At 44.2% G+C, this 16,799-nt stretch overlaps 1 protein-coding gene across 1 annotated transcript in view; it reads right to left on the minus strand.

The window, feature by feature from the left end:
- LOC117366936 (IgGFc-binding protein-like) overlaps positions 1–16,799 on the minus strand; it is a 164,457-nt gene that overhangs the window by 1,432 nt on the left and 146,226 nt on the right. Inside the window, exons 86-90 of the mRNA XM_033958996.1 lie at positions 14,108–14,238; positions 9,813–10,012; positions 6,595–6,733; positions 4,556–4,693; positions 2,137–2,239 (exon numbers count right to left, since the gene is read on the minus strand). Coding sequence (XP_033814887.1) covers positions 2,137–2,239; positions 4,556–4,693; positions 6,595–6,733; positions 9,813–10,012; positions 14,108–14,238 — 711 coding nt within the window. The remainder of the gene's footprint in view (positions 1–2,136; positions 2,240–4,555; positions 4,694–6,594; positions 6,734–9,812; positions 10,013–14,107; positions 14,239–16,799) is intronic.

Raw genomic sequence — 16,799 nt, forward strand, 5'->3', positions numbered from 1 at the left:
AGCGAGGGGAGGAGATGCCCGGGGGGGGGGGGGGGTGGCGCTCCCCTCTTCGCCGCCAGCTCCTTCCGTACCCATCCCGCCCTTCCACACCAACCCTCTCCCCCATTCTTTCTGTGTCCCCCACCACACACGCTCCCTCCCTTCCTACCCCTGCACCTCTTTAAATCTTCGCTTCCTAGCCCCACGACCCATAAGTGATTTAAGAGGAAGCCAGTCGGCGTGAACAGCAGGCTGGCGTAGTTGCTCGTGCTGGGAAAATTTCAAAGAGGAATGGGGGCGTTGGAGAGGTGCCGGTGAACCCCATTAAGACGGCACCCAGAGAGGTCCGACCCCCTTACTATGTCACTGGGCAAACTGCCCTGCTAATAGTCTGCAATAAGTTATTCACAATTTGGTACTTTCGTACAGGGGACTATTTTACTTTAACCTCTCTGCTGTGACCTGTAATGATCCTACTAGCTTAATTTATATAGTTTCTGAAAGTTCATGTGTCAGTTATTGAACAAGATTATTAAACGTCTATTTAATAAAGCAGAGACTGGATGCTGCTTTGTCAAGAAAGACCCAAAACTACTGCTAAAACTCTTTCACGACATCCTGTTTAGATTGTAAGCTCTTTGGAGCATGGACCGTCTTCTTTGTGACTCTGTATAGCGCTGTAGAAATAATTCATAGCACTGATGTAGTATTTCTTGCCATTAGTGGTAGGGCTATGGAGTCGGAGTCAAAGGATTGGTGTAACGACTCCACAGGCCTGGCTAGTGGCATCCCAACAAAGTCATATTGACGTTATCCTGACAATTTTTGACCATTTTCTTATGGTTTACAGAATGGTTACTAACACTGATGCATGGGCCAGCTGGTTCACTCAGCGGTAATGCCGATACCAAAGTGACTTTATATATGGCATCTAAGAAAAATCTGTGCCAACTAGCATGACTGTAAGTGCAGTTCTGTAAAGTTATGTGCACTTTATAGAATCACACATGGAGCCAGTGTGTGTCATAGCTTTTAGGTACACCCATTAAGACCAGCTAGAACCAGGCCTAAATGCCTACACCAAGCAGTTGGAACTCCCATGATTTGCCCAACCCCCTGGCCACACCTCCTTTTAAATTTTGTGCACTGGACATGGCACATAACACTTGGGGCTAGATTCACTAACCCTCTGATCCGTGTGCGATCCGTGTGCGATTGGAGGCAGGCCGACCGATTCGCCAACCATCTGCATGCAAATGGGGGGCGATCGGAGACATGCCCCCAACCGGGGCGTGGCCTAAGGCCTCAGACTCGTCGTGGGAGGCATTGGAGCAGGAGGGATTGAGCACCCCTCCTGCTCCGTTAAAGGTACGGGGAAGGGGCATCCGGGGGGGGGGGGGGAATGGCATCAGGGAGTTGAGTGGAACCGATGGCAGGAGAAAGTGGGAACCCTCCTACCATAATTTTTTTCAACACGGCTGCAGGGCAAATTTTTGGGGGGGATCCGGGAGGGAGGGGGGTTAGGGTTACTTGTTGGGAGGGGATTAGTATTTGTAGATATGGCAGGAGGGAGTGGGAACCCTCCTGCCCTAATTTTAAAGAGCCCATAAAGAGTAAGGTACGGGGAGGGGTGGAACGGGCCGATGGCGGTTTCACGATGGGGCAACACAACCTTAAGAGCCATATACAGAATTTGGGGAATGACATGTTTCCAAGTCTGATTCCTATTTAGTTTAAATTGTTTTATTGTTCAACCATAAGGAACAAACCACATAGCGCAAAGATCAAAACAGTTTTGAACGATCAACAGGAACAACATTTTCGATTTTCTCCTCCCCCCAACCAATAGAAACCGCCCGACCCCCCCCCCCCATCACCTTTTTCCCCTCCAGGGATTCAAGAAAAGGTTAGATAAGCTCCTGCTGAACCAGAACGTACGCAGGTAAGGCTAGACTCAAATAAGGCGCTGGTCTTTGACCTAAGGGCTGCCGCGGGAGCGAACTGGACCACTGGGCACGATGGACCACTGGTCTGACCCAGCAGCGGCAATTCTTTTGTTCGTATGTTCACCCCCCCTCCCCCCCCCTCCCAACACAATGCCAAGATGAAGCATACGTTGGAAAGCCAAGTCTGATACTTATTTAAACAATTCTCTACCTGGCATTGCATCTCCAAAGGACCAGTGCTGTGATGGCGCTGATGAGGATAACAGCAAGCACGGTACCCACCACAATGTAGATAGTTGGATTAAATGGTTCTCCTAGGTAAGAAAACAGATATTGGCCACACATCCTACAGTTTATTAGAACACTTGAAAATGACATCTGTTCCTTTTAGATTCTGTACAATCCTAGCACCTGGTCATCTAAGAATACTTTCCAAACTTGTCAGATTACACCACAGCCTCTGCAACTCTGAAGTGCAGGCAGTCCCCGTTTTAAGAACACCCAACTTTAACCCGGACTCGCACTTACGAACGGGGGTCCTCGATAAACCTTTGGTGTTCCAACTGGCCCCTCTCTTTCCCTCTCTCCCTCCATTCCGTGTTCATAGACAACCCCGCGAAAGACAAAGGCGCGCGCCGACGACTGAGCGCAAGACGGAGGCGCGCGCCGAAGAAAATTACAGTTTTTAGGGGCTCCGCCGGGGGTTTATTGGGGAGCTCCCCCAGTTTACTTAATAGAGATCGCGCCGGCGTTGGGGGGGAGGTTTGGGGGGTTGTAACCCTCCACATTTTACTGTAAACTTAACTTTTTCCCTAAAAACAGGGAAAAAGTGAAGTTTTCAGTAAAATGTGGGGGGTTACAACCCCCCAAACCCCCCACAACGCGGCGCGATCTCTATTAAGTAAAGTGGGGGTTTCCCCCCCCCCCACGGCCCCCCCGTCGGAGCCCTAAAAACAGTAATTTTCTGCGGGGCGCACCTCCGCGCTGCGCTCAATTGTCTGCGTGCGCCTTTGTCCCGGCGTGCTTTTGACCTGACACCGGATGGCTTCCTCCTCCTTCCAGCCGCAGTCGTTTCTCTCTTGACAAAAGCCGCGGGCAGTGGCTCCTACACACAGTTCCTATGGCTGACCCAGAAGCCTTCCCTCTGATGTACATTTTCTGCAATTCTTTTTTCGGTTTTGTTGTTGCAATTTTACTTCAGTTCTAATGGTTTCTTTTTGGTTTTACTCCCAGATTCTATAACACTTTGGAATACTCCTGACCTGCCTGTGCCTGCACTCCCTTTTGGGTTTCACACTGATAATTATAGCATCGCTCACAGCCACACTCATGCACAAACCCAAATGATTGTTAATAGCTCATTAATTTATTTGGGCACAGATCTCACCCAAATTTGGGCACCCATTATAGAATCTGGAAGTATATGTAATAACTTTCTTTGTTCCTAGTGGGCTCACAATCTTTTTTTGTGTGTTACCTGGGGCAACAGAAGGTTAGGTGACTTGACCAGGATTGCAAGGATCTCCGCCCACTGCACTAACCACTAGGCTACTTGTGACAGGGTGAAGTTCCTGTCACAGGCCAGCAGAAGAGCTGCAAAGACATCTGGGAGATGTCCATTCACCCTGAGTGGAAAAGGGTACTGAAAAGAACAGCTCCAGTATAGAGAGCTGAGAAGAACAGAAGCTCCTTTAGGAGCTAGATGACCCTCAAAGGGAGGAATGATGGCTTCAGCCTAACCCTTGGTAAACTTGATAGACCAGCCCATCCAGTAGAGCTTGAAGTCAAAGGGCAGACTCAGGCTTGACAACTGGCAAGGGACTTGGTGGGGTTGTGTGAGTGACTAGGAGAGACCAGCTGAGTGACTAGAAGGAGTTCTTAGGGTGTGAGTCCAGGAAAAGATGCCTGAGTGACTGGAAGTGGGTCTGGAAGAAGAAGTAGCCAGAGGGCCCGGTACAGCTTGGAGTCCAGGAAGTACTCAAGCTTGATGATCAGCAGAGGGACCAGTGAAGTATCCAGGCCAAAAAGGCCAGGGAGTAAGGGACCGACAGTGGCCCCACAAGCAGGCCAAAGAGTCCAAGGCTGAGGGTGTCTGGTGAATGACCAGCAGGACTGGTGGTGACCAGTGGAAAGACCAGTAAATGGTACTGGGAGTTGGCAGGAATCCTAGTAAAAAGCCTGGTAGACCCCAAAAGCATTAACCAAAGGTCTCTGGTAAGGGACCGGCGGAGAACCGGTAAATGGTACTGAAAGCTGCCCAAAACCCAGAGGGCCAGTGAGGATTGGAGAGGACCTGGAAGGATCTGGAGAAGAATGGAGTCCAGGGAGGACCTGGTGATGACCAGGAGGAGCCTGGACGGACCCAGTCATGGATTTTAGAAGAGTATGAATGGTCATGTGTTTTAATTGTGTTGTGTTTGTTCTAACAGTGCCTGGTGGCGAGGAGAAGACTAGAATCCCCTGGTGTGTGGAGAGTTGATGGGTAATGACCGTTGGCCCAATCACACGCCTCCTCCACTCCTCTCTTGATATTTGTCTCATTCACTGAACTAGTCAGCTGGATGGAATTCCCATCTCATCTTATTGTTTTGCTGACATGACAGGTTATAAGAATTGTAATAGTAATTTACCTCTTGGCTTATCAGCTTCACAGACATCACCTTGATATGCCTCTAGACATTGACAAAATGCAATCTTGTTTTTCCCTTCCATAGTGGTTTCAACACATGTACCTCCATTTTTACATGGATTTTCCAGGCAGGGACCAGCTACAAACAAACAGAATTAAGCTCATTTAAAGCTGTGCACAGTAATACAGATCTGGAATGATTTATTTTTATTCTTTTCTGGATACATAAGAACATGAGTTGCCATACTGAGACAGACTGAAGGTCCATCAAGCCCAGTATCCAGTTTCCAACAGTGGCAAGATCCCAAAAGAGAAAAACAGATTTTATGCTGCTTATCCTACAAATAAGCAGTGGATTTTCCAAAGCCCATTCTAATAATGGCATATGAGCTTTTCTTTTAGGAAATAATTCAAATCTTTTTTTAAATCCTGCAAAGCTAACTGCTTTCACCAAATTCCAGAGTTTAATTACACGATGTTTGTTTTAAATTCACTAATTAGTAGAGCTTTTAAAATTGCTATTCCCTCTCTACGTATAATAGGTACCAAGCATCAAGATATCTTTTCAGTAGTGGCCCCCCAGCTTTGGAATATTCTTCCAGCCCCAGTAAGCGCAGAAAATAACTTAGACTGCTTTAAAGGCCTTCTTAAGACCCATTTATTCAAAGATGTCTTTAATATTTAAATCTTACTCTAGCTTACACAAGTTCTCCTTTCAAAAGAATCAGATCTCAGCATTCCCTTTCTTTTTGTCATAAGAACATAAGAAATGCCACTGCTGGGTCAGACCAGTGGTCCATCCCGCCTAGCAGTCCGCTCATGCGGCGGCCCTCAGGTCAAAGACCAGTGCTCTAAATGAGTCCAGCCTGCGTACGTTCCAGTTTAGCAGGAACTTGTCCAACTTTGTCTAGAAACTTCCTGGGTGAAGAAAAATTTCCTTACGTTTGTACGGAATCTATCCCCTTTCAACTTTAAAGAGTGCCCTCTCGTTCTCCCTACCTTGGAGAGGGTGAATAACCTGTCTTTATCTACTATCCCCTTCAGTACCTTGAATGTTTCGATCATGTCCCTTCTCAATCTCCTCTTTTCAAGGGAGAAGAGGTCCTTTCCGTATTTGTTTTCTATCCTATATCAATTGTATTTCTTCCCCATCTTCCTTCTCTATCATGTTAGTTTAGTTCAATTTGTCCTATTTGTGATATACCATTTGCTGATGTTGTTTTAGTCTCTTTTTTAATTGTATTGTTCTTGGTGTTTTTATTTTGTATTCCCGATTATTTTATCTGTAAATTCGCTTAGAAGTTGGATAAGGGTTAGTATCAAACTTTAATAAAAACTTTAAAAACTTTGGCAGCGTGTTCCGTAACTTAACATCAAATACCGCAAACGCTCATGAGGGCCAGAAGTGATACAGCTGCTAGCCAGAATCAGTATGCCGTTAACCCTTTAGGGCCATTTTTTTGTAAACAGCACATAAATCAGCTAGGCGCCTACACAAAAAAGTGCCAGCCGCATGCCAATCCCGCTTAGTCGCCATTTACAGAATCGCGTCTGACGGCGCCTTTCACAGAACTTAGGCGCCGGTAATGTAGGCCAGGGTTTTACTGGCCTACATTGCAGGCGGCTTATGAGAATCGTGCCTAGCAGCGCCCATCTCTGTCTCCACCCCCCCCCAAACACGCCCATTTAGGTGTTAGACGTCACAAGGTGCTTCAATGGATGGGAGGGTGTAGATGGGCTGGAGTGAGCTTTGACGGAGACTTCAGTCGTTGGAACCTAAGAACAGTCCCGGGCAGAGCTTTGGATTCTGGCCCAGAAGTAGCTAAGGAGAAAAAAAAATAAAAAATAAAATTGAATCAGGTTGGGCAGATTGGATGGACCATTCGGGTCTCTATCTGCCATCATGTACTATGTTACCTTTTATAGAATCGGGTAGGCACCTAAGGGCCAATTCTTTTTTTTCCCCCCCAATTTTGAGCTTGTTAATTGTTGTAGGCGCCTCTTATAGAATCTGGCCTTTACTCTGTTAGTTGGACTTACGAATATAACAGCCACGTGTGAGATTTGCGATGGTGCAGACTTCTTGTGGGGAACACCGAGTCCTCTGACAGTTGACAGTGGAGCTTTCTGTACAAGTACATGTCTGAGAGCAGTCATCTGTGGTGAACCTTTCTCCGGCCTTAAAAATAATAGCAAAAGCAAAGAAAGCTCCTTGTGAGAACACACAGTATATATTGTGCATTTAATGTAATGTAATGTAATTTATTTCTTATATACCGCTACATCCGTTAGGTTCTAAGCGGTTTACAGAAAATATACATTAAGATTAGAAATAAGAAAGGTACTTGAAAAATTCCCTTCCTGTCCCGAAGGCTCACAATCTAACTAAAGTACCTGGAGGGTAATAGAGAAGTGAAAAGTAGAGGTAGAGGAAAAATAAAAATAAAATAAACATTTTAACAAGACAGCATTGATCTAAATACTTTGGAAGGTAGAAGAGAGGAGAGAAAGGAATAGAAGCAGATTTTAAGAATTTAAGAAATGATGGGGCCTTTTTTACTAAAACTTGGCACAAGCTAAATGTAAAGAACCCTCCAGGTTTATAATAGGCATCTTAGCATTTAGGGCACACTACCGGAATAAGCGCACCCTAAGTTTTAATAAAACGGCCCCCAAGGATTTAATATTTTCATCTACACCAGGCCTCTAATATTTTAGGACAAACATTTATTGTATCTCTTCATAATTTTTTTTCTGTACTTGTATTTGAAGTCTGTAGTAAATAACTGGCTTGGTTGCTCAGGAGTCGTCCACAACCCAATTGCATAGGTGCTGGGGAAGTTAAATGAGTATTTTCACAGTCCTTGGGAGGCAGGGGGAGGGAACAAGGAGGTATCGGTACTTCAGGGTGACATCTTCCATTGCTAGGGTTGCCGGATTTTCCTTTCGGAAAATCAGGACCCCCTAGCCCCGCCCCTAGGCCCGCCTAGTAACGCCCGCCCCCAAGCCCACCCTAGCCTCACCCCTCGCTGCCTGTTCTTGCCAGGCAGGTAGGAAGTCCGCGCATGTGCAGCCATCGCGTGACGGCCACAGACTTCCTTCCTGCCCGACACAGCTTTTCGAAACCCGGGCATCTGGTCACCCTATCCATTGCCCCAGGGACATTAGATACACTGTGAGCCCACTGGGACAGAGAGGGAAAATACCTGATTGTAAAACTGCTTAGATAGCCTTGATAGATGGTAGCGGCCAGATTGATATATCTAGGTCAGGGGTCTCAAAGTCCCTTCTTGAAGGCCGCAATCCAGTCGGGTTTTCAGGATTTCCCCCATGAATATGCATTGAAAGCAGTGCATGCAAATAGATCTCATGCATATTCATGGGGGAAATCCTGAACACCCGACTGGATTGCGGCCCTCAAGGAGGACCTTTGAGACCCCTGATCTAGGTCCTATAATATCCTTGTACAACCCTTCCCAAATCAGTAAATGAGAGGCTGCACTTGGCCCAGTATTCAAAAGGGTTTAACCCTTTCAGGACCATAAGGATCATAGGCCAATTTTTGTGGTTTTGACGACATTTTTATGGTAAAAAGGGCTTGCAGATGCCAAAAAATTGATTTTTTTGGGTGAAATATCATTATTTTTATTTTAAAAAATCACACTTCTGGCTTATGGACAGTGTGGCAAGTGAATCTTCTCGTCAATCTAGCAACGACGCTAATGAATGAATGTCGGACCCAGTTTGTTTACATAAAGGCAGTATCATATGGAATCCGTACATATCAAATTTAGAACTGTAGACTATCCCAATCAAAATTTATAGGATTTTAAAGTTATGGGACAAATATGTCCCTTGGTCCTGAAAGGGTTAACTGGGTAGGTGGGGATCCTGACCAGTTAAACCATGCTGAGCTGGCCATCTGCCAATATCCGGTAGTACGTAAGTGGGTAATACCACTGAATACTGCCTGTGACTGCTGCGGTGATACCCAATTAGTACCGGGGCAGAGTTTGGGTGGAGCTGGCACTTAACTGGTTAGGAGTGATTTTCAGTCCACTGACCAGTTACGTAAGTGTATAAAGTTAGGACAGCAAAAAAGACTGTCTTAAATTTGGCCCCTTTTTACTAAGCCACGATAGAGGTTTCTACCGCGGCCCGGGGCGCTAAATGGTCTGACGCTGCTCCCACACTCAGGAATTCTATGAGTGTTGGAGCATTTAGCGCTCCGGGCCGTGGTAGAAACCTCTATCACAGCTGAATAAAATGGGGGGGGGGAGGGGGAGGGGTATCTGCCAAGGTAACCACTGAATATTGGCTGGCGCCCAGTTATCTTCCAGGTGATCAAAGTTACCCTGATTTTCTGTGCCAGGACGTGACCTTAACCCAGCTTTGAATATCTAGGCTTAATTTAGCCCACAGCTGTCAGCGTCTTAAAAACTGTGTCTCAATGGCCACGATTTTGGTCCTGGAGATTAAGGTCTACAAGGTCAGCATCTATGAGTCAAATGTGGATGTTTTTGTTACATCGAGTTTTATGGACCCCTACGCGTTTACAAAAGATAGATAGTACTAGATCCAATAGATGCTGGCATTGTAAAATAGAAGTTGGAATGTTAGATCATTTAATTTTTTTTTGTCCCTGTGTAAATGCTTTTTGGAAACTAATTTGGCCCCAAATTAATAAATTATTAGAAAACCACATAGGACTCTCATATGACACTATATTATTTGGTACAGCAATGAGAACTCAGAGTCCGATTTCTGCAAATAATAACAAGTTATTATTAATATTGACAGGGGTCGCCATGCAACAATTTACTCAAAATTGGAAGGATTATACTAAATTAAATTATACATTTTGGTGGAACTCAGTTTGTCATATATATAAAATGGAAAAGGTGTTAGCGTTACAACAAGGGAATCTTCATAATTTTAAAAAAATTTGGGAACCATTGACTAATTATTCTAATGATCAGATATCTTTGCACATGGGTAGTAGATATATAGGGGTGGGATGGGGAATGTATATCATATGGAAATAGGAATTTTGACAAAAGGGGGGGATTTATTCTATATTATAAGAGGATTTGTTTGTAAATACAAGTGCCATATGATAATTGATTATAATATGTTTAATTCACTTGTTGTAAGAACTCAAAAATGAATAAATAAAAATTAAAAAAAAAAAAAAAACTCCTTTCCGCCACGGACTGAATATCAAGTGGCTTAACACGCGTTTGTGGAATGCGCATTACCTTGTAGTACTTGTTGAGATAAGTACAGCCGCACTCTTTGTACGGCACGCAGCTGAAGCCGCTGAGAACATATCCGGGGAGGCATTCGCAGCCTTCCTGGCAAGGCATGTCACAGTCCGAGGGAGCGGCCAGATCACTGCACGAGGCAGGGCAAGCAGTCATGCACTTGCTGTACCTACTGTTAGGAGGACAGCTCATCTCTGTTGAAATCAGGAAGCAGAAAGTTAGAAACAATCTTTAAAAGGTTCATATCAGCTTGAGGACGCTTAGCCCCAGATTCTGGACATGGGCGCCTTAAGTTCTGTGTGCAAATCAGTGCACACCGCCAATTTCAGTGCACACCTTAATCGGTTAACAAGCTAGTCGGCGCCGATAGTTGGCAATTAACAACTCATAATTGACGCTAATTGGCACTAATTAAAAATTACACGCACAACGTGGCGTATTCTGTGAAGTGGTCCGCGCCAGTTCTAGCGCGCGAATCTGAAAAGGGGACATGGCCAGGGGAGGAGCATGGGCGAATCGTAGGTGTTCCTAAAATTTAGGCGCACTGTTACGGAATACGCCCAATATGCACAGAAGATGAGTGCAGGTTTTTAGGTCCGGGTTTCCGTGGCCTAAAAGGGAGTGCCTAAAAGATATGGCGCGTAGTGTGATTCTGTAAGGTGCACATACCTTTGTATAGAATCACGCTAAGTGCTGTTACATTGCATGACATTACATTGGTGATTTCTATTCCGCCAATACCTTGCGGTTCAAGGTGGATTGCATAAAGGTTTTCAGAAATTACATACAAGTTTACAGGAATAGTGTAAGAGATGTCGTAAGAGTTACATATGAACTACCAAAGAGTTGACAAGATCTAAGGTGTTAAGTGTTGGGTAAATAGAGGCATTTTGCATTAGTTGGGTACTTGGGGGGGCATATTAGAGTATATTAAGGGTATAGAGTGGGTAGGGGTTTGGGTAGGAACTGCTCGTGTTCGATAGGTTTTATGTATTTTTTTGAAGAGTAGGGTTTTAGTATCTTTCTTGAAGGTTTTGTAGTCTGTGGTCGATGACAACAGAGTGGTGATTTGTCTGTCCAGTTTAGCTGCTTTGGTGGCCATTAGGTTGTCATATAATTTTCCTTGTTTTACATTTTTGGATGGTGGGTGTGTGAATAGTGAGTGGGTTCTCCTGCTGTTCTGGTCGACACTGAGGGCTCCTTTTACAAAGGCATGCTAGTGGTTTTAGCGCGCGCTAGCCGCTACCACCTCCTTTTAAGCAGGCGGTAATTTTTCAGCTAGCGCACGCTATAGCACGCGCTAATCTTGTGCGTGCGCTAAAAACGCTAGCGCACCTTCGTAAAAGGAGCCCTGAGTTTTTGGGCGCTGTATAGAGAATATGCCCCCTTGTCTTCACAGGCAATATATATGAGAGAGGGCTAATGTAATGTAATGTAATTTATTTCTTATATACCGCTACATCCGTTAGGTTCTAAGCGGTTTACAGAAAATATACATTAAGATTAGAAATAAGAAACTAACATATGCAGTTCTACATTACTCAACAGCAGTGCATTTCTATAATGTCTATACGTGGAGCTCAAGGTCACTTTGCAAAAGATTAACATGTTCCATTCAAAGCATTACATTCCCCAAATTGACACAGAAATTAAATTAAAGGATTAATAAAACTGAGCCAAACCTTTTTCTCTAGATGCAGTTACATTATCCCACATATTTATGAAATAGCCAGGCTTTCAATTTTTTTTCCTAAATCTGAGAGAATTGGGCTCCCATCTAAAAGATGGCGTCAAAGAATTCCACATAGGAGGAATTATGTAATTAAAGATGGAATGGAAGAATGGAGTCTTAATGAAGAAGGTAGAGGGAATTCTCACTTACTGAAGTGAATTTGGGCAATTTTTTTATTGAGTTGGATTGATCAATAGGACAATCACCATGTAAAATTTTAAAAGCCAAACACAAAACCTTAAAATTTATTCTAGCGGCAACAAATGTAATCTGCTCAACAAAGGATAAATTCTATCATATTTTGCCTTCCCAAATTTCTTTCCACAGCTTTGTTTTGTAACAGCTTCAAATGTGATAAAAGTGACTTTGAATTAACAAGATAGAAAATGTTACAGTAATGTTAGCACTAATTTCTGTAAGTTATCAATTGACAGAAGCAAACAGATCTGACTAAAAAAAAAAAAAAAGTAATTGAACAACCACTGAAGTTATTCAGCTGTGAATGATCGTCTAGAGCAGGGGTGTCAAAGTCCCTCCTGGAGGGCCGCAATCCAGTCGGGTTTTCAGGATTTCCCCAATAAATATGCATGAGATCTATTAGCATGCAATGAAAGCAGTGCATGCAAATAGACCTCGTGCATATTCATTGGGGAAATCCTGAAAACCCGACTGGATTGCGGCCCTCCAGGAGGGACTTTGACACCCCTGAGCTAGAGAGATAGTAAAGTGGGAAAATCCAATAGATCAGGGGTGTCAAAGTCCCTCCTCGAGGGCCGCAATCCAGTCGGGTTTTCAGGATTTCCCCAATAAATATGCATGAGATCTATTAGCATGCAATGAAAGCAGTGCGTGCAAATAGACCTCATGCATATTCATTGGGGAAATCCTGAAAACCCGACTGGATTGCGGCCCTCCAGGAGGGACTTTGACACCCCTGAGCTAGAGAGATAGTAAAGTGGGAAAATCCAATAGATCAGGGGTGTCAAAGTCCCTCCTCGAGGGCCGCAATCCAGTCGGGTTTTCAGGATTTCCCCAATAAATATGCATGAGATCTATTAGCATACAATGAAAGCAGTGCGTGCAAATAGACCTCATGCATATTCATTGGGGAAATCCTGAAAACCCGACTGGATTGCGGCCTTCAAGGAGGGACTTTGACACCCCTGAGCTAGAGAGATAGTAAAGTGGGAAAATCCAATAGATCAGGGGTGTCAAAGTCCCTCCTCGAGGGCCGCAATCCAGTCGGGTTTTCAGGATTTCCCCAATAAATATGCATGAGATCTATTAGCATACAATGAAAGCAGTGCGTGCAAATAGACCTCATGCATATTCATTGGGGAAATCCTGAAAACCCGACTGGATTGCGGCCCTCCAGGAGGGACTTTGACACCCCTGAGCTAGAGAGATAGTAAAGTGGGAAAATCCAATAGATCAGGGGTGTCAAAGTCCCTCCTCGAGGGCCGCAATCCAGTCGGGTTTTCAGGATTTCCCCAATAAATATGCATGAGATCTATTAGCATGCAATGAAAGCAGTGCGTGCAAATAGACCTCATGCATATTCATTGGGGAAATCCTGAAAACCCGACTGGATTGCGGCCCTCCAGGAGGGACTTTGACACCCCTGAGCTAGAGAGATAGTAAAGTGGGAAAATCCAATAGATCAGGGGTGTCAAAGTCCCTCCTCGAGGGCCGCAATCCAGTCGGGTTTTCAGGATTTCCCCAATAAATATGCATGAGATCTATTAGCATGCAATGAAAGCAGTGCGTGCAAATAGACCTCATGCATATTCATTGGGGAAATCCTGAAAACCCGACTGGATTGCGGCCCTCCAGGAGGGACTTTGACACCCCTGAGCTAGAGAGATAGTAAAGTGGGAAAATCCAATAGATCAGGGGTGTCAAAGTCCCTCCTCGAGGGCCGCAATCCAGTCGGGTTTTCAGGATTTCCCCAATAAATATGCATGAGATCTATTAGCATGCAATGAAAGCAGTGCGTGCAAATAGACCTCATGCATATTCATTGGGGAAATCCTGAAAACCCGACTGGATTGCGGCCCTCCAGGAGGGACTTTGACACCCCTGAGCTAGAGAGATAGTAAAGTGGGAAAATCCAATAGATCAGGGGTGTCAAAGTCCCTCCTCGAGGGCCGCAATCCAGTCGGATTTTCAGGATTTCCCCAATAAATATGCATGAGATCTATTAGCATGCAATGAAAGCAGTGCGTGCAAATAGACCTCATGCATATTCATTGGGGAAATCCTGAAAACCCGACTGGATTGCGGCCCTCCAGGAGGGACTTTGACACCCCTGGTCTAGAGTGAAATCTACCCATGTACCTAAACTGCGTACTGTAGTCGGCAAAGAGATCATTTTTCCTTTTAGAGTCAGGTTGGAGTTGGAGATCGGGAACTTTTTCCCTCCAACCCAAACTAAAGAAGTTTTTTTTTTCCTGCATTAACCTTCGATTACTAGCACACGGTTCCACACTGTCACAAACCATAAAGAAAAAGAAATTTTAGCAATGACGAGAAGCCATCGATCAGGTTTTCTTCTTACCGCATCGACTGTTCTTCCTCCAGTCCCCTAGGGTGATGCCAGCCTCTTGGCAGGCCAGGGCATATTGGCCTAGATTACTGCAAAGCAGGGCTGTGCTTTCAAAGTCTGCGCATAAGTCAAAGATGCAGTTCCTATGGGGAAAAAAAATAAAAGCACTGAGCAAAACATCCTATTATCGATTTTCATTTCCGTTCTGATTCTACAATATTTATTTTTTTTTTTTTTTTTAATCTCCCTGCCCTTTTGTACTTTCCATTAATGTTTCTTCCATTTACTATAACTATTGTATTTCTTCCCTCTTTACCTTGTGTGTCTTTTGTTCGTTCGTCCACAACAACTTTGTATGTATTATAGTTCGCCTGTAGTTTTTTAAAAAGTATGTATTAATTGTAATATTGTTTGTCTAAAGGAAAAAAAAATTTTTTTACTCTGTACAACGCTTTGTAGAATCGATAAGGCGTTTAATCAAATAATTAAAATAAACAATAAACAATTATCTACTAAGCTTAGCACATGGATTTAGGGGCTTTAACACATGTACAAAGCGGAGCACAATTTATTAAGCCTCCAAACTGAGGCAAAACCGATATCAATTTCCGCCTATGCGGGGACACGAAAATTGAACCTGTCCTATATTCAGCCTGCAGCAGTAAGCGGCATCTGAGCCACTTATGGCCGTGGGCTGAACTGACCCTGGATATTCAATGACAGGGCTTGCGTGGCTTCCAGTTTTGAATGCTAATCTCTGTGAACCGCATAGACCTTAACGGTATTTGCGGTATACAAGTGAGTTTTTATGTTATGTTATGTGATGATCTTGACCTGATGTACTTTCAATACGCTTCCAAATAAACCTGACTAAACTTAACATGCCAATGTAAATTCGAAAGTTCGCTGTAATGTATACAGTCTCTTACATTACATTACATTAGTGATTTCTATTCCTTGCGGTTCAAGGCGGATTACATCACAGTTACCAAAAATTACGTTAAAAGTTTGAAGGAATAGCATAAGCGATGTCATAATATTTACTTAAGAAGTACCAAGGAGTTGTCGAGATCTTAGGTGATAGATGTTGGGTAATAAGAATTACCAAAGAGAAGTCGAGATCTTAAGGTGATAAGTGTTGGGTAAATTAGAAGCATTTTAGACTTTGTTGGGTAGTTAGAAGCGCATTTTAACTACCCAACTTTCCTTGTAAACCGCTTAGAACTGTTTATGTTATGGCGGTATATAAAAATAAAGTTGTTATTATTATCTGGGTATGAGCAGTCTCCCGTGAGTTAACTGGGCACTGGCCAATACTCAGAGTGGTGCTGGGTTAACTTTAGCCCATAAAGGGGTCCTTTGACTAAGCGCGCTAACTGATTTAGCGCACACCAATCGATTCAGCGCGTGCTAAATCGATTAGCGTGCACTAAGTCGGTTAATGCACGCTAAATCGGTCAGCGCGCCTTAGTAAAAAGACCCCAAAGTTAGGACAGCCTTTTTGTTGTCCTAACTCCCCCCCCCCCCCCGCTTTTATGAAGCTGCGTTAGCGTTTTTTTATTGTTGGCCATGGCAGTAAAAGTTCCGACGTTCATAGGAATTCTCCGAGCGTCGGAGCTTTTTCTGCTGCGGCCGGCGATAAAAAAAAGCCAAATACTGCTTTGCAAAAGGGGGCCTTTAGGCAGTTACTTAGCTGGTTAGCGGAGTGAAAATTGCCCCTAACTAGCTAATAATAATAATTTTATTCTTATATACCGCCATACCCGGAGAGTTCTAGGCGGTTTACATCAGTTACAGTAGTATCTGCGTTGACACGCAGATTTACAAACAGTTTGAACAATTTTAAGCAATTTATCAGATAAAAACAAATGTTAAAGCAGGGTTTACAGCATTTTATCATGTCAAGACAATTTATCCGATATAAATAGTTTATCGGATATAAGCAGTGTTAATCGAACTTAACGGAGGATGACTGGCGGAGGGGAGATAGGGGAGAGGAGAGCAATTAAGGGGAGGAGAAGAGTGGGGGCGGGTGGGGGGGTGTAGTAATGTAAGCGGGGGGGGGGGGGGTTGTTAGGGGTCTTGTTTGCCGAATAGGTAGGTTTTGAGTGATTTTCTGAAGCCGAGGTAAGTGGGGGCCTCTTAAGCTAAGTAGGTGCTCCGCCCACACTCTGCTCCCAACCGGGTTACAATTTGTTCCGCCGAGACAGGGAGGGCAAAATGGGAGGAGGGGTAGCACTATATGCCAAAGATGACATCAAAGTTACCAGAATCACAGATGTTAGGTACACAGGGGAATCCCTTTGGGTAAATTTGGCCAGGGGAAAGGACAAATGCCTGTACCTTGGCATAGTATACAGACCTCCAAGGCAACAGGAAGACCTTGATATGGAATTAATCGAGGACATAGAGAATATCACCTTGCGTGGGGACACAGTATTGATGGGTGACTTCAATATGCCTGACGTGAATTGGAACACACTTTCCTCAGCGACCGGCAGCAGCAGAAGGCTATTAAACTCTATAAAGGGAGCAAGACTCAAGCAAATGGTTTTGGAGCCAACTAGGGATCAAGCGATTCTAGACCTAATACTTACCAACGGAGAAAGTGTCACAGATGTCTCTGTGGGAGACACGCTGTCATCCAGTGACCACAACATGGTATGGTTTAACCTCAGAAAAGGTTTCACCAAATCCAACACAT

Source organism: Geotrypetes seraphini, chromosome 9 (assembly GCF_902459505.1).
Source record: "Geotrypetes seraphini chromosome 9, aGeoSer1.1, whole genome shotgun sequence".
NCBI lineage: Eukaryota > Metazoa > Chordata > Amphibia > Gymnophiona > Dermophiidae > Geotrypetes > Geotrypetes seraphini.